Source organism: Heterocephalus glaber, unplaced genomic scaffold (assembly GCF_053883595.1).
Source record: "Heterocephalus glaber isolate CG9 unplaced genomic scaffold, H.glaber_assembly_v1.0 deba00001429, whole genome shotgun sequence".
Lineage (NCBI taxonomy): Eukaryota > Metazoa > Chordata > Mammalia > Rodentia > Bathyergidae > Heterocephalus > Heterocephalus glaber.
Genome location: NW_028258294.1, coordinates 24012213 through 24039673, shown reverse-complemented (window position 1 = coordinate 24039673; position 27461 = coordinate 24012213). Strand labels below are relative to the sequence as shown.

Below are 27461 nucleotides of genomic sequence, written 5' to 3'. Positions count from 1 at the left end.
CTTTAATTCTAAATACCAATAGTAATTAGAAAAAAACTATGAAAAATATTTTTTGCCTGTGATAAGATCTCTAAGGAAAATTATAAAACTTCACTGAGTGACATTAAAGAAGGTTTAGAAACAAAGGGGAAATTCCTTATACAAAAACTTAAGTCAGAAATGAAATGAAAAACTTAAATCAGAAATGAAAACATTGATTACAAATATTCACCAAAAATATTAAGAGAATGAAAAGATAAGCTAAAAAATTGGAAAAGACGTTAGTATTAATGTAACCAACAAAGGCAAAGAATATGCAGAGGTAATTCATCAGAGAAAACATACTGACCAGCAAACATATACAATAGTTTAATCTTCTTAGTCATTATTAAGTTACAAATTAAGACCTGATTCCACTTTATGCCCAGGAGAGTAATAAAAATTTTAGTTTGAAAATTTCAATGGGAGTGACAAAATCACCTGTGGTCGAGACTCCTTTTTAATAACATTTCATAAAAGTACATATTTTTACATACTGCTGTACATAAAACCTTGTATGCTTCAAGGGAAAGTAAGGGATTTTTCAGGGGACACTTTCCATTATATAAGATCATTGTGTTACCAATTCTGAATCTAAGCTTTGACTCCACTGTGTACAGAATGCATTCTTGGCAGAAGCTCGACAAAAGAGCCTGGAGTTTATTTTTAAAAAATGATAAATTGGTAGAACTTCATATTTAGGATATCAGGATCTTTGTATCTGTCATATTTCTAGTACAAATCTATATTTCAGAATGTCAACTACATCATTTTCTAGGCCCAAGCAACAACATTCATTCGTCTTAAGGAAATTAATTAAAACTTACAATACTTAGATGCAGCAGGCCAGACTGGTCTGGTGGACTCCTCAGTTCACAGTGAGATAGCAATTGTGTATCTTCCCCAGGCTCTGAACTCTCTTATATGGGGGCTATGCCTGTTGCACTCACTGTTGTCTCCTAAGTAACTAGCCCTATGCCTGACATATATTATTCAAATTATTTGAATAAAATGAGTAAGTTGTAGCATATACTATCTTCTAAAATTTATTCAAAAACATTTAACAGTACTAAAATCTATATAAAATATAAATTCACTAAGGTGCAACTGAAACACTTAAATGGCACATTTCTCTATTTCAACCCAGTATACCGACTATCTAGTTTTCTTTCTTTTTTTAAATTTTTTTATTTTTGAGACAGGGTCTTGCTATGTAGTTCAGGCTGGCCTCAAACTCATGGCAGTCTTCCTGCCTCAGCCTCCCAAGTGCTGGGATTACAGATGTATACCACCACATCTGGCTGGACTTTGAATTTTTGACAGTCCAGTTTATTTTAAATTTTGAGATGCCCAAAGATTTCCCTTTCTGTTTTTATTTACTTTACACCACATTTAAATTTTTATTAAATGTCTAATTTTTTTTTTTTTTTTTTTACATTTTAAATACATGCTATGATGACCTGGATTTATCTACATACTGATTAGGAAGCTACTTCGAGGAAGTATGACCAGCACAGCACATGGGAGAGGGCTATTACCTCCCTTTCCTTAATCTGGACACAACTGTTTAAACACTCTATTAGCTTTTCTAGCAGCTTCTCTATGTATTTGGTTTTCGTTAACCTTGTGAACAACTGGCTGAGGATCCCTAGATTTTCATCTGAAACGTCTTCTAGTTAAAGAATGCCCATATTACACTTTTTTTGCAACTAAAAAAAGTAAACTTTATCCTATTTATCTAAATTTTACTTTCTGCAGCCATAAATTGGGATAACATCACTAATCCTCCAAGGTTTTGTTGTAAGGATGAGAGATGTCGCTACAATGTATGTCAGGTACTCAGTATGTGGATATTCTATGTTTAATATTTAAAACTCTAACCACCCCTCATATTTATTCTGATTAATACCAAGGGAAAAACCATCATGCTGATGGCTGTCACAAATACATAAATCAGGGATTCTACTGAAAATAGGTATGATATTGAGAAGAATAAACATTTGGTCTAGATGTAGAGCATGAATAAGTATTATTTTTAACATGTAAGAGCAGAGACATTCTTCAACACTATCAAAATCTCTGGTGGTGAGTGAATCAAGTAGTAAACACTTAAAAATTACAGTTGTGTTCACTTAAATATTAACCCCTATTTAGTTTGTGGCTGAGTTAAAAATGAAGGCTGAAATATAATTTCTAAAGGCTGAATCAAGAGTGATTCATATGCAGAAGATCACACCCAAGCTTTCCATCCTGGGAAGAGTCGGCTGAGATTTTTGGGATCCATGGCCTGCTGTATGAGCAAATTCACCTGTCCACCCACACTGAGCATGGTGCCTTCCTCCACTCCTTTCAGTTTTTCTTGCAATCTCATCAAGACACGTTCAGCTACTTTGTTCAAACTCTGGTCAGTATCACTGATGACAAAAGCACAAAGGTTTCAAAGTGGTACAACAGTTTTAAGGTCTATGAGAATAAGAACATCAAAACAACTGACACAAGTCCTTCCTAATGTATTGCTCTGCTCACCTAAGATTTCGTTTGCATTGCTGGTCATCTGCACTGGGAGTGGAGTGGAGCTCATTTTCATCTTCAGGCCTCTGCTGTAAATACAAAGCTTTCAAAGGATTCATGGTCCAGTCAAAGAGTGGATCATACAAGAGGACCTAAAGAAACATTAGTAGAATGATGTGCATTTTGATCATGTACTTAGAAACAGTAGAGCCAGTATTATAAAAATAACAGAGGCCAGGGAGATGGTAGTTGATAAAGGAGATGGAGCAAGCTCATCATACATGCTTCATGTTTTCTTGTGGAGCCAACTATACCAGCATAAAGCTTGAAAGTTCTCACTCTATTCTCAGTTCATTCTTTCTCCAAGGTTGGGAATAATATCCCTTGACTCATGTTTCCTGATTGAGTGAAATTAATTAAAAGATAACACTAATCAATTTTTTCCCTTTGCTCTCTACTCTTGACCAGTGCAGTCTCGGATGAGGGAGTTTACTTTGTAGGCTGTTATTCCCCATCATATGGGCTGTCCCAAGGTTGTGGGTGGTGGGGAGTACTAAGCAGGTCTATTTTGACCTCACTCCTATGCCATATTCTCCAACGGTTTTTAAAAAATCAGTATTAAATCTGACATTTTGATCTCAAACCTACTCCTATGGCTCTTTTTCTCTCAATTATTTCCAAATAAGGGTAGAGGAGAAAAAAAGGGTGTACTGTATTGAAACCTCAAAAACCAAGGTCTGGTGCTATGGTAGGGAAATATGATATATAGGAAAAGCATATGTAAGTAGCTACAAGTGGCTTTATGTCTTAAATTTTAAACTTGATATGGTGGTGTATGCCTCTAACCTCAGAACTTTGGTGGCTGAGGCAGTAGGATTGTTAAGTTCAATTTAGTGTGAGACCTCATCTCAAAAAACAAAAACGAACGAACAAAAAAAGGGATAGGGATGTAGCTCAGTGTGAATGCCCTGGATATAATCCTCAGTACTGCCTCCCACCAAAGTCTTAAAAAAAAAAGAAACCACGGTTATAAGAGATTTTGAAGCTTGACAATTTAGACTAGCTAACAGCCCTAGTGTTTATTAGTACAGGATATTCTTTTGTCAGCTGTAGTAAATGCTTACATGTTTTAGTAATAAAGACTCAATTACATAGGCAAATGATTCTTCAGGACATGCAAGCATTATGAGATTGGAACATTTTTTGCTTCTATCTTTACTGTGCTTTCTGGCACCATATCGGGACTATAAAATGTCTTCAGCAAGTTTAATTTTAGAATATGTGCTAAATCAGCAGTACCAAAGTCTCTTCATTTTGTAATGTTGCTTTGAGCATCCTCCAGGGCCATTCAACATTGATGGAATTAGCCAGTCATGATGACACATGCCTATGATCCTTCTAAAGAGGCTGAGGCACGAGGATCACACATTTGAGGCCATCCTGTGTAACTTAGTAAGACCCAGTCTCAAAAAGATATGGGAATGTAGCTCAGTGATACAGTGCTTTCCTAGCATGTATGAAACTTGGGGTTCAATTCCTAGTAGCACAAAAAACAAAACTAAGAACTGGAGGGACTGACCTTGATTTCATGTGGTTTGTTCATAGGTTCAAGAGTATATGACTTCAAGTTTGGGCACTAAAATGGCATTAGATTTTGCAGATCTACACCAATTTCACCCACAAAAGAAAATGTATTTTATTGATTAACGAGAAGAAACAAAGGCCTCTATTATAAAGACTATATAGTCTTTTTAGATTGAAGAAGAAAAAATACAAATTATTTCAAAAGGAAGGGCTTGTGTCAGATCATATCTGCAAATACTGGGATCAAGGAGGGACTGGAGCCAGGCATGGTGGCACATGGCTATAATTCCAGCATTCTGGCAGGCTAAGGCAAGAGGACTGCAAGTTAATTACCCAGCATGAGTAATTAACAAGACTGTCTCAAACAGAAAAAAGAGAGGCTTACCTCATCTTTGACAAATGAGCCAACCACCCTCATTGGAGGAAAGATAGCCTATTTAATAAATGGTGTTGGAAAAACTGAATTTCAACCCGTCAAAGATTAAAACTAGACCCATACCTATCACCATGCACTAAACTAAGATCAAAGTGGATTAAAGATCTAAATATTAAGACAGAAACACTAAACTTTATGGAAGATAGGTAGAACTCTTGAAGACATTGGCATAGGAAAAGACTTAACCTCAGTAGCATGGGAACTAGCACAAAGAATCAACAACTGGGATCTCATCTTATTAAAAAGCTTCTGCTATGCAAGAGAAACCACCAACAGAGCTAAGAGACAACCTACAATGTAGGAAATTCTAATGTCTAGAATATATAGAGAATTGAAAACAATCAGACCCCCCAAATTCAAAGATCCAATTCAAAAATGGGCATCTGAAATGAACAGACATTTCTCAGACAAAGAAGTAAAAGCAGCAAATAAATATATGAAAACTGTTCAACATCACCGGTCATTCGAGAGATGCAGATAAAAACAACACTGAGATTCCACCTCACCTCAGAAAGAATGGCTGCTATCAAGAAACCAACCAATAACAAATGTTGGTGGGGTGTGGGGAGAAAGGAACTCTTCTCCATTGTTGGTGGGAGTGCAGACTGGTGCAACCACTGTGGAAATCAGTATGAAGATACCTCAGAGAACTAGGGCTAGAGGTCCCATTTGACCCAGCTATTCCCCTACTGGGTATCTTCCCCAAAGAATTAAAAGAATCATACCACAGCGATATATGTGCATCCATGTTTATAGCGGCACAGTTTGTAACAGCTAAAGCTTGGAAACAGCCCAAGTGCCCATCAACTAGAAACTGGATAAAGAAGATGTGGTTTTTTATAAAATGGAGTACTATTCAGCCATAAAGAACAAGAAACTAGAGAAGAGACATTTATAGCTAAATGGATGCATATTGAGGCCATACTCTTAAGTGAAATAAATAGGACACACATGTGTAAATACCGAATAGTTTCTCTAGTATGAGAAACTGAAAGTGTAAGTAAGGATGAAAATGATTAAAATGAATAATTGATAATTTGAAATAGGAAAAGGTCCAAAGGTGTAGGGGTGGTGGGAGGGGAAGGGGAAAGGAAAGAAGGGAAAGGAAAAATTATGAGAAAAGAAAAAAAATGGAAATGAAATCTATGTAAATAGGGAAGGGTGGAGGGGGTGAAGGGCACATAGGTAATGGGGAAAAAAATAAGAACCAAGATATATCTTGGTACAAGCACCCAATGACAAATGTAAACGTATATCTAAAATGTACCAATAAAAGAATAAAAAAAAAAGAAAAAAGATAAAAGAGAGTCTTGGGATGTACCTCAATGTAAAGGCCCTGGGTTCAATCCCCAGTACCAAAAATTTTTTAAAAAAGGAACTGGAATAATTAGAAAATATTTTTTAGTATTATCAAAACAGAAGTAGGGCCAGGGGTTGAGCTCAGTGGCACCACGCCTGCCTCGCAGGTGCAGGCCCTGAGTTCAATCCCTGGTACCAAAAAAATAAAACAAAACAAAAGTGTTTGCCAGAGTAGGGCTTCTTAATCTTAGCACTATTGTTGGCTGGATACCTCTGTTGTGAGAGACTGTCTTATGCATTGTGGGATGATTGGCAGTAACCTGGCCTCTACCCAGTAGATATCAATTACACCTTAATCCTCTCTGACAACTAAGTTTTTTTTGGTACCAGGGATCAAACTCAGGACCTCGCACTTGCCAGGCAGGTGCTGTGCCACTGAGCTACATCTCTCGCCCTGTGACAACTAAATGTATCTCCAGACATTGCCAACTATCCTCTATAGGACAAAACTGTCCTTGACTAAGTACTGTTGAGCTAGAGAAACAGAAATATTTCCCTAGCAGAAAAGAGAAAATCTTGGAGAATAAGGTGATCCATGGTGAAGAAAACAAGATCTTGAAGGCCAGGAAAGTCAAATATACTCAGAGGAAAAGCGAAATGCATCCAAGTCAAAGTGCTCTGAAAGACAGGTTTAGGACATAGGACATACTTAAATTATTAATAGATCAGAAACAGGGACTGTAGTTCAGAGGGAAAGAGAATCAGAGAGGAGAGGAATGACATATCAGAGGGTTGGGACCCATGATGCTACTGAGAAGCACACACCTAGAGTCAAGGACAGAAAGCCCACATAAAATCAAATGAGAAATTACTCGTAAAGCTGGGACAACCACACCAAATGATTTGTGGAGATTTACAGAGGGGAGATCAGGTAAGTCAGGAATGACACATCTATTGTAGGTGAAGGTTCAGATCACTGCTAACTCAAGAGTACAACCATGGTCTTTTACAGTTATTTACGAACCTGGAGGTAATACAACAATCACTTTAACTATATCCTGCCACTCTTAAAGAATGAAGCTCATGAGCAATTTGGCAATCAACTAATCAAACTTCTGAAGTACCAAAGGAACTACGCCCTTCTAATAAATGTGAACCAACAATATACTTACTGAGGAACTCTCAAAGCTACACAGGCATAAAAAATTCTTACTGAAACTAAGCATAAAATAATACTGGGGAATATGTTATACTGCTTTCGATCTTAATTGTAAAAGTTTATAGACTTTTTGTTTTAAATGCAAAAGGACAAAATAATATGATTTTAAACTTTAATTTCTACATTATTGAGGCATCCATATTGTCATTTATTCTTACTGCAGAACCAGTGTCTATCTGGTAGAGAAATAAAGATTTCTTGATAACATACTTTACCTCTACAATGGTTAACAGAGTTTCCTGAGAATTTCTCATAACTTCCATAGTTTTCTCACAGCATCTACAAAGTCAAATAATTATTTATGATTACTCTAAATATAGATTTTGTTGCACACCAAAGTTTTCAACATATCTTTACCTATTACCAGGGTCTTTTCCAAGTACCATAAAGCACTGGGATATAATTCCATCATTGAATTCTATTACCTATACAAATCTACACTCAAATAATTCTGACACCAAAATCTATCTGTCCTGCCTTTTCTCACTTACCTTCTGAAGACACCTTCAACACCAGTGATGCCCATACCATCCACAATATCCCTGGTGAGTCTAAAAGGGACTGTTTCAGGAGTAGGAAGGATTTTACCCTGTTCAAAAGCAACCCCTAAAACAAAAAATACAGTGAGGTACAGATTTAACAGCTAACTTTCTTCCCAACTGTCATGTGAGCTTTTGCAAAGGCGATAATCTGTCACCTTTTTGTATCAGGACTAGAACACACGGTAGAGATTCACCTCAAATACAAAACTATAACTTCTTAACATAATCAAAAATCTAGATTAAAAGTGATTTTTGAAAAGTTAATATCTGGTAGAACATAAGATGCAGATGACATGACATATTTTAAAATATTTTAAATAAATTTTTAGTTTTGAAATAATTATATGTAGTTATAAGAAATAATATAGAAAGACTATGTTAAATACCTTTTACTAAGGTTCTCTCAGTGGTAATATCTTGAAAAGCTATAGTACAATATCACAGCCAGGATACTGACGCAGATGTAGCCAAGATGTAACATTTCCATCCCAAGGATCCCTGAAGTGTCCTTTTACAGCCATACCTACTTTCTTTCCTTGGCCTATCACCCCCAACTACCATTCCTGTTCTTCTAGATACCACGAATCTCTTCTGCATTTTTATAAATTTGTCATCTTAAGTATATCATATAAATGAAATCATATACTATGTAACCTTTTGGGATAAACTTTTTTCTCTCAGCATTATTCTCTGGAGATTCATCTAAATTGTTGTGTCTATCTTCTTATTTAAAATTTTTATTTAAAAAAAATTTTTTTTTGGTACTGGGGATCGAACTCGGGACCTTGTGCTTGCGAGGCAGGCGGCGGAACTACTGAGCTAAATCCCCAGCCTTATTGTGTATATCAATATATTATTTCTTTGTATTGCTGAGTAATATTCCATAAGGGTGTAACACAGTTTGTTTAAGCATTTGTACACTAAAGGAAATCAGAATTATTTCTAGGTTTTGGCTATTATAGGTTAAAATTACTACATATATTTGTAGTACAGATAAACATTTTTTTGAATGTTTATTTGCTATTTGAATATCTCTCTGGTGATATGTTTGTGTCTTTTGTCTATGTTATAATTGGACTTTTATTTTTCTTTGTTTTACTGTTGAGTTTTTGAGATTTCTTAAGGGCTGTAGTTTTGTGGTAAAGTCTAAGAACTCTGTCTAGCACTCACTGCTGACATAATTCCTGTCTCTCACTGTTTTCACATCTAACTTCACTGGTGTAGTTTATTACAAAAGTCTCCCTCAAATCTAGCCTCTTACTCTGTCTCTGTATAACTTTAGTCAAAATACTCATCATTTCTTGTCTAAATTATTAAAATATTCCCTAACTCATCTTCCTGCTACCACTAGTTTTTCAACATGCTCCTGAAATTTCTAAAAAAAAATCAAATGTGATCATGTTCTGCTTAAATTTATCTTCATTTACTCCCTATCATTTAACAGAATGAAATCAAAACTCTTTAGCTTAGCTTTTTACAGCTTGGTAACAATCTCTCTAGCTACTCAACTACATGCAAACTTCACTCCAACTATATTTAATGTCTCACCATGTCTATAACATGCAACAACATAATCATTTTTTTCAAATCTGCTCTATCTTCTGTCTTGATTATCCTCCTTTTCTTTAAAACTTAACTATCACCTCTTCTAGCACCACAGTGTTTATGCTTTAAAATATACATATATAAATATATAAAATGTGCCTCTGTATATAATTTATTTCTTTGATGTATCTGTCTCTCATATCTATAATATCTTGGTAGGCAAACATTATACTCTGACTAAATATTTATTAATAAATCTTTTATTACTTACCTAAATCTATATGAACAAGTTCTGCCGACTGTTCATTTATCAATATGTTCTGTACATGTCTATCACCAAGGCCAAGGATGTAACCGACTGGGGAAAAAAGTTTCATTATTTCTAATAAACACCGTAACTTCAACTAATACCAATGACTTTATAATTTGCAAGTACTCCAGGCTTTTTAGCCTAAAGAAAATTATGTATATAGGTGGCCATTTTGAGTTTAAAGCAAATCTGGTCAGCCACTTTCATGTATACTTCATTTTCAAGTAGATAATTAGCTTTAAAAAATTCTCTTTATTAAAAAGTACAAGTTTTAAGATATGTAGTACTGTGGAAATTAACGTGGTTAAAGTTGAGACCCATCATTTACCTGGCCCAAAGCAGTGCATTATATGCACCCAAATTTTTACTGAGTATACTTATAAATTGAGAAGTTACTCTTCAGTGAAACTTTCTTCTGCTCGATGAAGATACTGAACACAAATCAATCATTAATGAACTTAAGCAGGTACATATCCAGGAAAAACTGCACTTCTGTTTTTAAGACAGAGGATAATATATCTTAACGCACTTAACCTAATGACAGATACCTTGTGGTGTTATAGAAAAACACCAGGTATGTACTCAAGATGCAATGTCTGGCTAGTGCTGTATTAACTGGGCCTGCTTGCTTGTTACAAACTAAATCACTTGAATCGAATTAGTGATTCTCAATGTAGGAAGGAGTTTCAAATTATCTGGGGACTTTTTCAAAACATTCATGCTCTGTGTCTCTGAGTGAAGTACATACGTTTGCAGGGAGCTGTCTTTTGTTAAAAAATAGATTAGAAGACCTCTTATATTCCTGTTTTCATATGCTAGAATTTTGTTGATTACTTCATCTAGCTATTCCAATCTTTCATAGATTAAAAATAATGTAAAACTATATATAGTACATCACATTCAAAATACATATCACTATTTCTACACTGAAAACAAGACTATTAAAAATCACTGGGTGATAACATCATGGTGTGACAAAGATTTTGAGAAAAAAAAAATAAAGTATATCAAATAGAGTTATCAAAGATTTTATCTTCCAAAGAAAATTTCAATAATATATAAACAGGAGAGAAAACATGTCATATTCACTATACAATGAAGAAAAAAGTCTTACTTCCCTACCTCAGAGAATTCTCTTCTGCAAATGCTATGATTAGAAGCTAAGAATCAGGAAGCATAAGTAACCCAATAATCTAATGATAAAGATAGTTTGGTTAATAACTATCATTACCACCATTATAACCCTGCAATTCAGAATGCTGCAAGGTATTGGATCTAGTAAGATGTACAAGTTTACCAATAGAAGAAGTGGCCACACTGCGAGTATAAGCCAATCGTTTCTCAAACCAAACAGCAGGGTCCAGGAATTTTTCCATGCAGAAGTAACGGAAAACTGGTTGAAAATTTTGGCAAATATCCATGAAAGTTTCATATTTCTCTTCAAAGGACTTCTTCTGTACATCCTTTAAAGAGATCATATATAAAGTTATTTTCTCAATTTTGTGTTTAACATCCTTCAAAACTTTGTAAGGGGAAATGACAAGATGAACAAGATCTACCTATAAGAAGCTAACAGTCTGGCCAAGAAAGCAATTAATTTTAAGTGATACTCTCTCTAGGATTTTCATATTAGAATTTAATGGAAAGAAGGATATCAACAGTGACTATTAGTTGTTTTAATTAAATTCCAAATCTAGATGGAAGTAAACAGAAATACCAATGATCCTCAGATAATCTCAGGTAACCTCACAGCACTGAGGTTGTAATAGGACAGAAAAGAATGGAAGAATGAATCACTGATGGATGGCAAAGTAGATGTCATCATGTGTCTCAGATCTTTGTTCTCCAATAACCTCTCACTTAAAAATACTTTGCTGAAGCAAGGCTTATGTATTTCAAAGGGCTCAACTCTTACCTATGTACTGATGACTTCTAAATCTTTGTCTTTGGCCCAGATACTGTAAGTTCATGTGCTGCTCCACCTGCCCAATTAGTATCTTCACTTGGATCACTTCCAAATCCAAAAATACTTTTTTATCTCTGGCAAAACTCAGCTATTTTGTTTATTCTTCAAATTCGCAAACAGCATTACCATCCACTTAATCAGAAAACTAGTACTCCCGAGTTCAACACCAGGTACCAAAAAACACACACACAATACACAGTGCTGTGGGAGTTATCTTTTTAAAATGTTAATCTGATATTACTATCCTTCTCAAGGGTCTGCTATTGCCTATAGGATAAAATGCATTGCATAAAACTCTCCATTTTTGACCAATGACTATCCATCCTTATCTATTCCCCTTCAAAGATTAAGTCTATGCTGTCTTTTCCTGTTTGTGTCTCCCTCCCATAGCTTATATGCCTCTTCTGCCTGGAAAATTCACTGAAAAATTTTGGTTCAAGTATCTTCTCCTCTATGAAGCCTTTCTTAAATCTAATTCTCTCTCCCCCTCCCCCCACAGGTAGAACTAATTATTCCTCTTCTGTATCTACAGTTTACCCTTCAGTGCCCTGGAGACATATAACTACAACATCTACAGCACTTATCACACATTTTAAAAAACATGTTAACAGAAAGCTCAATAAAATGAAATGTAAATAGATTTTGGAGTTGGACGAAGTTCAATCCTTGTTACACTATTTGGTTATTGACCCCAAGCAAGTTAATTCTCCGTACTTTTCATTAAAGTGGGAATAAGAATGGTAATGATTAGGCATAGTATTTGTGAAGTAACAGCACAGTACCTGATAGGAGGGATCCAACAAATATTACTGATACAGTGAATAAATGTCAGACAAGCCAAGGACATGGCAAATATCTTGGATGGTTTCCTGTATCAATTTCATATAAAAATTACACATAATCTATCACAGATCCACTGCTTCCTCCCCTTCGGTGACTGCCAGGGCACAAATGGGATAATAAGAGAATATATTCCTAATTTGTTCATATAGGGTTTTCACGGAATCAGTTTATGCTAGGGTATTTTCAATTAAAAATATACTATTTCCAAGCTTGGTTTTCTTGTTCTTTCATTTTTTTCTCCTTCACCATCACTGACCTAGATTCCTTTCTCCAGATGTGTTCTCACCTAGTACTCAGATTAAAAGGAAGAATGTTCACTCCCTACTCCTTTGCCTTCGGTCACAATCTGGAGAACTTCTCTACAGACAGAACGGTTGGAAAACATATTTCTAATTCTTAGGAGGAGGTAATTAAATAATTTCTTTTTATGATACTGTCTTTGTTCTCTTCTTGAAAGGAAACAGCATCCCTTTTATCACTTAAAACAGGGCAAACTAGTATTTCTAACACTCCTCCCAAAGTTAATTAACATGTAAATATTTGTCAGTAAAAGGTAACACTTCATCAATTAGCATATAAATGGACCAGGGACAATATTCTGCCCTAAAGGAGACAGCTTGGAAGATTTTGCCAAATGTATTTGTGAAGGAAAAAATAAAATAAAGCCTTCATCATTTCCATGCAAACAGTTAGGAAATAGAATGTCAACTGAAGCTTGGGGCAAGGGGAGGACTACTCTTGTCTGGATGAAATGAGGTGAAGTTTGCATACACAACATGGTTTTATGTGTATGTTTACTCAAGTCACCATGGTGGAAAGTGACTGTTTATGTCCAGAAAACACATCATGTTTGTTTGATTTTAATGGATACCATCAGGGAAGAAAACAGAAAGCCATAGGTGGGAAAAGAATATAAGGACTAATTTTTCCCTCTTGGGTGTAATGATTAAGTACACTTACACAACTGCACATGCAGGGACTGCTTCCACTCAGCCCTGAATGATCCGTTTGCACAAGCAATTACCTGATTGGCATATGCCAGGTGAGCCTTTGAGAGATAATAGGATACATGCCATTATTCCTTTGTATCCATGGTATCTTATTTTAAAAATAAAATAATTGTCATACTTGTGGCATTCTTTATAAGAATTCTGGGATCATGTGTGAATGATATACCCATGCTAATAAAAGATATGCCATTAGCCCAAAAGGAAAATACACATTCTTTGTCCATGCTGGCAAAAATACTTATTTTATTTTTATTTTCACTTTTATTTATTTATTTGGTATCAGGGATTGAACTCAGGACTTTGCACTTGCAAGGCAGGTGAGGTGCCACTGAGCTAAATCCCCAACCCTTTATTTTTATTATTAAAGCCATAACATATGAGAATTTGTAGGGAGAAATGGCAGAAAAATTTGTAATCAGAAAACCTCGCTTAAAATCCCAGGTAATTAACCATGTCAATTCCAGAAAGCCAAATATAAGCAAGTCAGTGAAAAACATTGAATCATAGTTCTTTAAAATGGAGATAGTAATGTTGGTCATTTGGAAAGTGAATCCGGTTATTACTCATTGCATTTTGAATTAAAAGTATCAATACTACGTAAATCACAATGATGCACATCTTGGATCAAGGGGAAATCTAGCGGACATCTATGAATGTTGGTCTTTTCCCTCCTCCACCTCTCTCATCACCAGGTGATAGGTGACCCAACTAGATTGAAGTCATCTCCACCTAGGAAAGTTTGAAGCCAACTTCCCTAACTTGCTACAGACCTAACAAAGCCCCTTTAGGCTAATTTAGAGCCCAAAGGTTGGGTCAAACTATATGAGTCTTCTAAATTTGAAAAGTTGGCACATTATGAAACATTAGCCTAAGAAGTATAAATAAATATAGGAAAGCGGACATCTACATATTAAGCCTCAATGTGCCTGTAGGCTGGCCATTTTCTTTTCTTCCTGCACCCAGAAAGCTGTGTTGTCCAGTATAACTTTCTGTGATGATGGAAGCATCCATCATCTGCACCATCCAATATGGTAGCCACTAGACACATTTGGCTTTTTATTTTTTAATTTTTGGTACTGGGGACTGAACTAGGGCCTTTGCACTGTAGTACATCCCAGCTCCCTTTTTAAAAATTTAATTTATTTTTTTGAAACAGGTTCTTGCTAAATTGCTAATTTTCCAGGCTGGGCTCAAACTTACAATCCTCCTGCCTTCCCTTGCCAGGGTGCTGGGATTTCAGGTGCATACTACACACCCAGCTCACATGTGGCTATTGAACTCTTCAAGTGTAGCTAGTGGGAATTCAAGAAATGAAGTTTTAACTTCATGTAATTTTAATTAATTTTATTCAAAGTTAAAAAGCCACCTGTGGTTAATGGCTACCATATTGGGCAGTGCAGCAAGGAATGGGATAGTTTATCATATAATAACTCAGCCCTGTATACTATACAAATACTTAATGTAATCCTCCTTTTCTATGGTAATCTTTGAGAGTGTTTTTTACCCATTACTTGACCTATTCCTTGTTGTTATCACTAAGTTAAAAAAGCATAAGTATGTTACATTACAATGATTTACTTTTAGAATCCAACCTAAACCTAAGCCAAACATGGAAACAAGGATATAGCATTTCTAAGGATTTTAAACCTATAGCCTGATTGCTGATGAACACTAGATGTGAGACTGTCACCTACTTGAGATGGAAAACCAGTGAATCAGAGGTTGCGACACAGTGGAATTATCACAATCCTATATTCTAAAAAGTATGCCTAACTTAGAAAGCATAGATAAAGTAATAAAAATAATAATACAACAATTATAACAGTTAATAATAATACATTTTGCAGGTGCTGATCTAAGAACTTTGATCATGCTTTATTTCATTTATTCCTCAAGACAGCCTTAGGAGATGGTTGTTATTATTTTTTCTAACTTTACTGATAAGTAAAACTGAGGTTCAAAGCCAGACCTGTCAGACGCTAGAGCCTACTGCCATAGCCACTGCGTGCTGTGACCTTACGTCACATGAAGGGAAGGCTAGTTGGCAAAAAAGACAGAATATCTTAGGTTTCACAGAAGAGCAAACATTTTGATGCTAGGAAATTACTCTGGGGATCCATGAGTATCAGTGAGTGGGAAGCTAGGCAAACTGCTTAGGGGAATATTGAGACGAAAGAGTATCTGAACTGGCCTTTCTCTAAGGCAAACAATCATCTCTACTCTTCCTAAAGAGCTGGAATGAGCCACTCCAGCCTAGATTTCTGTGAACATTAGCTCCCAGAAATGAGCAGCTCAAGATCATCCCATGGACAAAAACACACTCATGCTGGGGCTGGGGATTTACCTCAGTGGTTCTGCCACCTGCCTTGCAAGGGCAAGGACCTGAGTTCGATCCCCAGCACCAAAAAAAAAAAAAACTAAAACAGAAAACACACTCATGCTTAGGCTGGTTTAAAATAAGGACTCAAGGCCTATCATGTCCCCAACAGCTTGTGGCTTGTATGACTTGTTTCCTTGCTTTCATTTTATTTTCTTTGTGTGTGTGTGTAGTACTGGGGATTGAACACAAGGCCTTCACAGAAAGCTATATGCCCAGTTTTCTTTCTTTCTTTTTTTTAAGGCAGGGTCTTGTCTGGGCACTAAGTTACCTAAACAGGCAACAGGAGCCCAACTTTAGGCTGGGCTCCAACTTGCATCTTCCTGCCTCAGCTTCCCAGAGAACTGGGATTACAAGCTTGTATCACCACATCCAGCTTTTGCTTCCTTCTTGAGGGTTGCAGTACTGCCTATGGGCAGCTCAACTTTCACAAATGATTTATAGTACTCTTCCAGACTGCCATTCTTATCGAAATGTAGATTCAATGGTAAGATTGTCTCAGAACTGAAAAATGACAATGTAGTCCAAAATAAAAACTTCACAAGCACAAGGTCCTGAGTTAGATCCCTGGTAATGCAAAACAAAACAAAAAACCCTTTCAGAATACTATCTTCTAGAAACAGGTGGGAGGTAGGAAGTAGAAAGTGGCATTTCCTCTGGTACTACAAAAACCTTCAGCATATGCATATGCACGCACCTCCATATGAGATCAGGTCATTGTGCTTATTAAGCTAACCTGTATCTACCTCTTTGCCTATAAAACTTATGATCAAGTGGTCTTTGAATATATTTTCCCCAACAATATAAAAGAAACTATCCATAATTTTAAAAAATTAAATATAAAATATATCCATAAATAGGGGTATTGGTGACAACTAAAAATAATAACTTTCCTGGATAATTCTACATACCAGAACATGATCATATCCAATTAAGTTGAGCTCTGTTACATAATCACTATGTAATGGGATAGAATCACAGAGTAATAAGATTTGTTTAAAGCAAGGATGGAGGCGCTTAACACATATTAGATATCTTAAATGCATTAAGGATGAAAAACACCACTTGATACAAAAATCATTTGGAAGAGGGCCGGGGATTTACCTCAGTGGTGCCACGGCCCCCCTCACAAGCACAAGGTCCCGAGTTCGATCCCAGGTAACAACAACAAGAAAATAATTTGGAAGAAACAAAGAAAATGAGAATGTTACAAGTTAGATGTAGGGATTCTCTGAAGTCTTTGTTCACGGTTACAAACTTTGTTGCCCAGTAATTCTGATCGCTAACTAATCTAAAAATAGAAATAAGAGGAAAAAAAGCTCATGAAACTATAAGCTATGAAAACATTCATCCTTAAACTTTTTCTTATGAGATCACTGACCCAGCTGATCAAAGTTTGGTGTGAAGTAGCCAGGACAAGATCTCAGGTCACAATGGCCCTGAACACATTGTTTGGCTTCTCAGATAGTGAACTTTTCAAAAGGAACTGTGAATGCCTTGTCACATCTGAACTAAATATTAGTTGGCTAAGCTGAGAATCAAATATGGGAAATTAGTTGCCATTAAAAGATTGCTTCAGGCAGTTTATTTCTTATCAGCCAAGCTGTGCAGGCCTCCTGCTGTGCACAATGAACATTAGCTTACTAAATACTTCAGCTCATCAGACCCTGCATTACTCATGGATGGGCCTGAATTTTTGGTGGTGGGGGTGGGGGAAAAAGGAACAATTGATGAAAAAGTAATTGCTGGCATTTATCTGAGTGGAGATTAATTCTTTATGCTATTAAAATGTATAACTGTAATTAACAGGTCCAGATATTCACAAGTTATTAAGAAGAAAATAAACTTGCTACAAAACATTTGAAATTATTCAAATATTTAAATAATTTAAATTTATTTTACCCAAAATTAAAAGGTGGCGTGTGCATGTGTGTATTCAACCTGGAGAAGTAAAAAAATCTTTACAGCACTAATTTGGGAAGGTATATGTGGAATGATTATTTTGCAAAAGGTTTTATTCATTTGTATTTTCAATACTTTATTATCAATAACCCTAATTTTATAATCAACATCTATGACAAAATAAAATAATAGACATTAAACAAAGAATCATGTCTAGTTCTCCTTCATCTTCTTTTGGAAATATTTTATTTCCTTTTGAGAAACACAGTCCTTGTGTGCCTACTCCCTCCCAGTCCATTTGGGGATCCAACATAATTCATGAAGTCAACATTACTCTGATATGAAACTGGATAAGGCTTTAACATCAACAAAAAACTTACACGTCAATATACTTGAGGAACATAGATAAAAAAAAATCCATTAAGATATTTGCAAATAGAATTCAACAAATCATTTAAAAAATTATACAACATGACCAAGTGAGCTTCATCTCAAGTATTCAAGGATGGTTCAATATACACAAATCAAAACTGTAATATACCACATAGAATCAAGGATAAAAATCACATGATCCTCTCAAGAGATGTAGTGAAAGCCTCTGACAAAACTCAACATCCCTTCATGTTAAAAATCCCTATAAAAATAGGTATCATGATATGGGATTTCAAGTCATTCTATAAAGCTATCCTAACAAAGTCAGTATGATACTGGAAGAAAAATAGATATAGACCAATGGAATAGATGATGCAGAAACAATCCCATGTACCTTCATCTATCTGATTTTTGACAAATGGGCCAAAAATATACTCTGCAGAAAAAATAGTCTCTTTAAAAGATGGTGCTGGGAAAACTGATTATCCATGTGCAAAACACTGAAACTAGATCTGTACCTCTGACCCAAAAATAAAACGAAATTAAAATGGATCAAAGAAATAGACATACAAACAGAAACTTTGAAATGGCCTATCATAAATACTTGAAGCTACATGCACAGGCAAGGACTTCCTGAACCGAACTCCAACAGCACAAGAAATAATAACAAGAACAAACAAATGCAATTACATCAAATTTAAAAGCTTCTCCACAGCAAGGGAAACAATCCCCAGAGTAAAGAGACAACCTAGAGAATATGAAAATATTTTTGCCAGCTATTTTTTTTTTTTTGAGACAGAGTCTCACTATATAGTTCAGACTGACCTTGAATTCACTAGGTAGCCCAGGGTGGCCTCAAACTTGTGGTGATTCTCCTGCCTCAGCCTCCTGAGTGTTAGGATTACAGGTGTGCACCAGCACACCTGGTCAGCTATTCTTCTGATAGAGGAACTGATAATCAATGATATATATAAAGAACTCAAAAAAACTTCACAAAAGCAAAAGTCCCAATTAAAAAAATGACCAAGTGAACTCAATAGGTATAATAACAAGAAGTACAAATGGTCAGTAAGTACATGAAAAAATGTTGATCTTTAGCTGTTAGGGAAATGCAAATCAAAACAACTCTGAGATTCCATCTTACCCTAGGGAGAATGGCTATCATCAAGAACACAAAAAATAAGTCCTAGCTATATAAACTAGAGCAAGCACTATGGAAATCACAGTATGAAGATTCCATTTCATCTAGTTACACCTCTCTTGGGTATATATCCCCCAAAGCTAAAAGACATCAGACTATACAGCAGTCATTTATACCCTATACGCATTTATACCCGTATTTATAGCAGTCCAATTTACAAAGGTTAAGCTCTGGAAACAGCCTCGATGTTCATCAGCAGATGAATGGATAAAGAAAATGTATCATATACATAATGAAGTATTATTTGGCAGGAAAGAAGAACGAAATTATGTCACTGCAAGAAAATGGATGGAAATTGAGACCAGAATGTTAAGTGAAATAAATCAGACATGAAAAGTTAAATATTACATGGTTTCTCTCATATGGAAAATCTAAAATATAAATTAATTACTTAAATAAAATAAAAGAGAGATGGTAGGAAACAAGGCAGCAGATTGGAGATGGATAAGGGGAATGAGGGAAGGGAAGATTTGGGATGGGTAAAGAGATTGAAAATAATCCAATTCCCCAAAATGAACATAACTATATATTATAAACATACACTAACAATAAACAACAACTTCCTTCTTCACTCAAATGTACTTTCTCCTGTTAAGCTTAATTTTATAATTTAGTATCTTAAACAATTATCACATGAAATTAAAACATTTTATATTCTACAATATTTGTAGTAGCTGTCAGCATTAATAAGCTATTAAATAATCTTTTAATAATGTTTAGTTTTGAGTGCTACTCACCATCATTTTCTTTTGGCATTGAAAGGCACTGAAATCCATTGGCCTGTATCTTTTATGAGCGCCACCTTCATTGTTAACAAGAAATTCACCAATTGGGACAGTTCCTGTGCACCATTTAAGAACACCACTTCGCTGAGAGAGGGGGACCACCTGAAGTTAAATTAAATACTTTTTGGTCATGGATGGTCACTTAGGAGTAGGTGATAGTAATTCAACCATCAGTCAGTGCAAAGCATTTTATCAAGTTGCAGGAATATTTCTCTGTCCATAGGAGACAAAGCTTCTTGAATGAACACAATAGAAATAAACTTAAACTCAGAGAATATGATTTTCTAAGCCTTCTGCTTAGACTTGTAAGGGGTTAGCCATCTCTCAATCTCCCACAATTCCCTGAGGGAATCAGTCCTATTAGTTATACTCACCATTATCTGCAACTGACCCATACTTAATTTTTCCCATTTAGCAGAGGAATTAACTGCACTTTGTGTTTTGAGATGGGGCCTTGCTATGTTACACAGACTGGCCTCACACTTGAAATTCTCCTGCTTCAGCTTCCTAAGTGTGCATGATCACATCCAGCTACTTTCCCTATACGTACATTATCAATAAAACTTAAGGAATTTCATTAAGGAATATGGTCTCAATTTTAATTTTAATTTTTTTTTTGGAGACAGGGTCTTGCTATATAATTCAGGCTGGTCTTGAACTCATTATGTACACTGACCTCAATCTCATGGTGATCCTCCTGCCTTAGCCTCCTGGGTGCTGGAATTATAAGGCATGTGCCACCATGCCAGCTAATTTTAATATATCTTAATTACTGAAACATGTATTCTTGCTTTTTGGCCTTAGTAATTTCACCAAGAGATGTCTTCCTAAATATAAAATGAATAATTTTACTTTTTAAAAATTATCACCTATGATATAAATACCTTTTTACAGATTAAGCAGCTTCATTAAATCTAAGACTTTCATATTTGCTAGGATATGAAGCTTCATTTGTATCTGTTAACAATCTCTTGGTCCCTTCACCATTAAGATGACTGCTAACTGATTCATCATGTTCATGTATTTTTTGCTGTATTTTTATTTCAAAGCTATTCATATACAAATAACTGCAAACTTTAAAAGCTGTGTATGCTTATATAATTTGCTTTTAATCTCAGTCAGCAATGCTTTACCTTTATCTGTTAGTGTATTTATTTCTAAGTGATTAATTTTCACAACTGCAAACTGTGTAAATACACAACTTTAAAATTGATCCAGTTGCATATTCACATTCACACTGTTATCAGATATCCCCAAAATATTACGGCAATGATAGTCTACTGGTGAGCTTATTTCAGTTTAAGGGTATACTGATAGGAATGGGATAATTGAGTCATAAGGAATATGTATATTCAACTTAGTAAAGTAGATATTGCTAAATAACTATTCAAAAGTAGAGTGTACTTTTATCCACCCCGCCAGAAGTTATCTCCTAACTTTCACAACAGTTTTGTCAGACTTTTTCTTTTTTTGGTACTGGGGCTCGAACTCAGGTCCTTGTGCTTGTGCAGCAGGCGGCTAAACCACTGAGCTAAATCCCCAGCCCCTTGTCAGACTTTTATATTTTGTGAACTCAAAGGTAGGTAACTATATCACATTGTGGTTTCAAATTATATTTTCAAGATGACTTAGCAGAGTATCATTTTATGGGTTTATTGACCACTCAAATCTTTGTGTCTTGTGAAATAACCATATTCTTTCCTCATTTTTCTAATACATTATTTTTTATTAGTAGTATGTATGAGTTCTTTATACACTTTTTGTAAGTTCCTTGTTCTCATATTACAATAACATTATAACATTATTATATTCACTTTCCCAGTTGATCTCTTGTCTTAATTCTATATATTTTTGTGTTTTAAGGTATTGAAATATGCTGAACTGTTTTAGGTTTTGTACAGAGATCCACCATTTCTTAACATATCTGATGAGAGTTTATTATGTATTACACATAGTGCTGAGCCGCTGAAATTAGAATGGCACACAGGACAGATGAAGAGTATGCCCTCGTGAAGGTGAGGGGACATGCACACTAATAAATGTTTAATGGTGCCAGATAATAAGTACAACAGAACAAAATGTAAATTTATAAAAGAAGAAGTGAGTAGTGGCAACATGGTCCCAAAGGTCCTCTCCACAGGCAACAATAGAGCACAAACCTGAATGGAGGAAGTAACTGGGGAAAATATTTGAGGAACAAGCATTCCAGGAACAGAGAAGCAGGAAAGCCCAGAGGTGAAAATAAAATTGGTATATGTACACTGTAACAAAAGACAAGGGGAGTCAAGTGGAAATGATTTGTCCATTGAAAGAAGAAACTGAGAGTTAAGATGGGGAGAATGGTAGGTAAGGATGAGAACAGCAGAGGTAAACCACTTAGGGAGCTTTTATTCAGACATAATGTGAATTTATTGGGAGTTTAAAACAGGAAAGTGACAAATTCTATCTTAGCTAATTTAAAAAAGATCATTTTCAGAAGAAAATGCTTAGTTTGACACTCTAGTATCCACAGAGAAGTGATTGTGGGAGTAGGGTGATAATACAGAGGTGGTGAAAAGTGATTCAACTGCAAGTAAACCAATACAACTTGATGATGAAAAAGACATGAGATTTGAGAAAGAATACAAAATATTTGGTGATATTAAGAATTTCTGCTGTTTTCAAAGTTATGAGACTATTGTGATTATAGTTTTGAAAGACATTTTACAGATCTTTATACAATGTAATATTTAGAGATGGAATGTTATGACATCTTGCATCAAAATAATATGGGAGGGGAGTGCATAGAAGTACAAATGGAATGAAATTATCTATGAGTTAATAATTATTTAGAGCTGGGTGATGGGTACAAGGAGGTTTGCTGTGTTATGATCTCCATTTAAATTTGAAATTTTCAGACTTGAGGATCAGTGGAACAAATTAGAAGATGCAGGAACAACTCCAGACACACTCAGCCATCTCATCTTCAACAAAGGAGCCAAACACCCTCACTGGAGCAAAGATAGCCTCTTTAATAAATGGTGCTGGAAAAACTGGGTTTCAATTTGCCAAAGACTAAAACTAGACCTATATCTCCACCATGCACTGAACTAAAATCAAAATGGATTAAAGACCTAAATATTAAAACAGAAATGCTAAATTGCCTGGAACAGAGGTTAGGTAGAACTCTTGAAGACATTGGTGTAGGAAAAAATTTTATAAACAAAATCTCAGTTACCCGTAAACTAGCACAAACAATTAACAAGTGGGATCTCTTCTTACTAAAAAGCAAGAGAAACCACCAGCAGTGTGAAGAAACAACCCACACTGTGGGAAAAAGTTTTCACCAGCGGTCCCTCAGACAAAGGTCTACTATCTAGAAACAATAAAGAACTTTAAAAAATCAGACCTCCAAAATTTAAAGACCCAATCCAAAAATGGGCATCTGAAATGAAGACATTTCTCACACAAAGAAGTAGAAATGGCAAATAAACATATGAAAAAATGTTCAACATCAATGGTCATTTGAGAGATGCAAATGAAAACAATGCTGAGATTCCACCTCACCCCATAAAGAATGGCTGCTATCAAGAAATCAACCAATAAAAAATGCTGCCAGGGCTGTGGGGAAAGAGGAACCCTACTCCACTGGTGGTGGGAGTGTAGACTGGTGCAACCACTGTGGAAATCAGTATGGAGATACCTCAAAGAACTAGGCTTAGAGGTCCCTTTTGACCCAGCTATTCCCCTGCTGGGTCTCTTCCTCAAAGAATTAAAAGAATCATACCACAGTGATATATGTGCACCCATGTTCATAGAAGCACAGTTTGTAATAGTTAAAACTTGGAAACAGCCCAAATGCCCATCAACTGGAGACTGGATAAAGAAAATGTGTTTTTTTAATAAAATGGAGTACTACTCAGCCATAAAAAACGAGAAATTAGAGACATTTATTGCTGAATGGATGCACATTGAAGTGAAATAAATAGGACACACGTGTAAATACCGAATAGTTTCTCTAGTGTGAGAAACTGAAAGTGTAAATAAGGACTAAAAGGCATAATAGATAATGTGAAATAGGAAGAAAAGGGGCAAAGGGGAAGGTGAAGTGGAAGGGGTAGGGGAAAGGAAAGAAGGGAATGGAATTAATATGAGAAAATGAAAAAAGGAAACAAAGTCTTTGTAAATAGGGAGGGACTGGAGGGCTTGAATGGAGGGCAGGGGAAGGGGGAAAAAATAAGAACCAAGAGAAATTATATAAAGGTGCAAATTTCCAATGATGAATGTCATTATATTGTATACCTAAAATGTACCAATAAAATAAAATTTAAAAAAATTTTTTGAAATTTTCCATAATAATAAAACTGAAAAGAACACAGAGATCTAGGTTTTACTTTTCCACTGACGTTCATGACCTGTTCAAGTCCAGGCCTGCTGCTATGATGTTCCATAGCATGAAGGGCACCAGCCTTAATGATATTCTCTGTATAATGATGTTTGTGTGTTTATTTGTCCTATGAGTATAAGCTTCTTAAGGCCAAAGGGTATGTTTTATCACTTTTATATCCCCAGTTACATCCTCAGGGATTTAACAAAATAGTAAGCATGTAAATTACCATTTTTTCTTTTTGGTACCAGACATCGAACTCAGGACCTTGTGGTTATGAGGCAGGCGCAGGGCCAGTGAGCTAAATCCCTGGCCCAAATTACCATTTCTTAAACAAATGAATGATCTCCTAGCCTTTCCAAATGATTTTCCTTCCTGCTTAAGTGCATCTAAATGCCTCCTTCCCAGGAAATCTTTCCCTATCTTTGACTCTGAGCTACATTTAAGGCTTGATCACATTAACACTGTTGCACTGTAGTAGAGTCCATCAAAGGTCTCTTTTACATTGATTACTCCCTAAAGAGGAGGTTCAGGGGGTGGGGGGAGGGAGAACCATACCTTTATTTGTGAGACTGATCTGGAAAAGAAATAGGTTGATTTTTTTCTCTCTTAGCTGAGAGTCCCAACTGGGATGTTAGCTGATGAAGAAACAGTTGAATTTAAGTTTCAGCCTATTTCAATGGGGTAGATGGGTATTTCAGGTGGGTATCATAAATGTTTGATGAGTATTTTCTCAGTTCTCCCAAGCTACATAGCTAGTATCATTGCAGATACAGAAAAATAAAGTTAATTCATCACATACAGTGAATGCCTTTAGGCATTCTGGCTTTTCTCTCAGAATCCTAACTGAGAAGAATATTCTTAAGTACATACCACAAAGAACAGAATTTTATTAGTACAAGACAGATAAGTGCAAGCACACTGTTTATAAGAGTTGTTCATTTTAGAAAATGAATCCTCTAAACATCTAAGATTTTAGGGCTTAGATTGTAACAATGTAGTTTTGGTGGAGAAACAGCAGGCCAGTAATACTTATTCTGGGCAATGTCAATGAGTATGGGTGAATTACTGGCATATACAGCAAGAATTTTGTCTTCACCTCTACCTGATTCTCTTTGACAAGCAATATGGCGTGCCTCAAATTTAAGAATCTCCCTTTGATGATACATATTGATCATCAGAGTTGTGGATAAGAAAACCTAGTTTCATGCTGTCAATGTGAAACATAAGGATCACAAGAGGCTTGAATCCCAGGATGGGAATAACCACTGAGAGGTCCTAGACTAGGTATACAGCTTCCCAATAGCACCTCCATGAACCTTAACTGAAGGCTAGTTCAATATATTGAGGACACAATTTTCACCTTCTTGGAGCCATCTCAAAATAACAGTTGTACCTGACTAGTATTGTAATTCTGGATAATCAAGTCAAACCCAAACCCTCATGTTTAGAGGTTGCATTTTTTTTTTGTATTAAATTCTTTTATTGGTACATTGTAGGTATACAACACAATTACATTTCTCATTGGGAATTGTACCTTTATATAATGCATCTTGGTTCTTATTTTTTCCCCATTCCTAGCCCTCCCTTCACGCCCTCCACCCTTCCCTATTTACAAAGACTTTATTTCCATTTTGTCCATTTCTCATCATTTTTTCCTTTCCTTTCTTTCCTTTCCCCTGCCCCTCCCACTAACCCTACCCCTTTGGACCTTTTCTTCCTATTTTACATTATCGATTATTCATTCTAATCATTGGTACATTTTAGGTATACAATATAATGACATTCATCACTGGAAATTTGCACCTTTACATAGTCTCTCTTGGTTCTTGTTTTTCACCCTTGCCCAGCCCTCCCTTCAACCCCTCCATTCCTCCCTATTTACAAAGATTTTGTTCCTATTTTTCCATTTTCTCATATTAATCCCATTCCCTTCTATCCTTTCCCCTAGCTCTCCCACTTCCTTCCTCTTTGCCCCTTTTCTTCCTATTTCACATGACCTATTATACATTTAGTTCTTATTTACACTTTCAGTTTCTCACACCAGAGAAACTATTCGGTATTTATACATCTGTGTCCTATTTATTTCACTTAAGAGTACTGCCTCAATGTGCATCCACTTAGCTATAAATGTCTCTAATTTCTCACTTTTTATGGCTGAGTAGTACTCCATTTTATTAAAAAACCACATTTTCTTTATCCAGTCTCCAGTTGATGGGCATTTGGGCTGTTTCCAAGTTTTAGCTATTACAAACTGTGCTGATATGAACATGGTTGCACATATATCACTATGGTATGATTCTTTTAATTCTTTGGGGAAGATCCCCAGCAGTGGAATAGCGGGGTCAAATGGGATTTCCAGTCCTAGTTCTTTGAGGTATCTCCATACTGATTTCCACAGTGGTTGCACCAGTCTACACTCCCACCAGCAGTGGAGCAGGGTTCCTCTTTCCCCACAGCCCCACCAGCATTTGTTATTGGTTGATTTCATGATAGCAGCCATTCTTTCTGGAGTGAAGTGGAATCTCAGCGTTGTTTTCATTTGCATCTCTCAAATGACCAGTGATGTTGAACATTTTTTCATGTATTTATTTGCTGTTTCTACTTCCTTGTCTGAGAAATGTCTGTTCATTTCAGATGCCCATTTTTGGACTGGGTCTTTAAATTTGGGAGGTCTGATCTTTTTAAGTTCTCTATAGATTCGAGATAGTAGACCTTTGTCTGAGGAAGAGCAGGTGAAGATTTTTTCCCACATTGTGGATTGTCTCTTCACACTGCTGGTGGTTTCTCTTGCTGTGCAGAAGCTTTTTAATAAGAAGAGATCCCATTTGTTGACTGTTTGTGCTAGTTCATGGGCAACTGAGGTTTTGTTCATAAAATCTTTTCCTACACTGATGTCTTCAAGGGTTCTACCTAACTAGAGGTTGCATTTTAATATTCAGATGTATAACATTAAATGACTCAATTTGTTATATGTGTTACCCATTTTCTACATCTTTTAAGGGAATAATTTATTTTTGAAATATTTCTGTACAAAAATTCCATGCTGAGAAAGTCATGAGGTGGAGATACAAGTTCACCTTCAAAATCTTCTATATCAAGGGCCGGGGATTTAGCTCAATGGTTTCGTTGCCTGCTGTGCAAGAGCAAGGACCCGAGTTCGATCCCCAGTACA

At 35.8% G+C, this 27461-nt stretch overlaps 1 protein-coding gene across 7 annotated transcripts in view; it reads right to left on the bottom strand.

Annotated features, from left to right (window-relative positions):
- Nucleotides 1-324: 324 nt before the first annotated feature.
- The window catches only part of Atm (ATM serine/threonine kinase), a 138498-nt gene continuing 111361 nt past the window's right edge, over nucleotides 325-27461 (bottom strand). For 6 of the 7 annotated variants that reach the window (XM_087212163.1, XM_087212165.1, XM_087212166.1 and 3 more), the window contains 7 exons: nucleotides 19873-20022; nucleotides 10762-10927; nucleotides 9426-9512; nucleotides 7559-7673; nucleotides 7283-7346; nucleotides 2545-2681; nucleotides 325-2432 (listed from right to left, as the gene is read on the bottom strand). In XM_087212163.1, coding sequence (XP_087068289.1) covers nucleotides 2249-2432; nucleotides 2545-2681; nucleotides 7283-7346; nucleotides 7559-7673; nucleotides 9426-9512; nucleotides 10762-10927; nucleotides 19873-20022 — 903 coding nt within the window. In that variant the 3' untranslated portion in view covers nucleotides 325-2248. The remainder of the gene's footprint in view (nucleotides 2433-2544; nucleotides 2682-7282; nucleotides 7347-7558; nucleotides 7674-9425; nucleotides 9513-10761; nucleotides 10928-19872; nucleotides 20023-27461) is intronic. The other variant, XR_015451558.1, reaches the window with a different exon arrangement.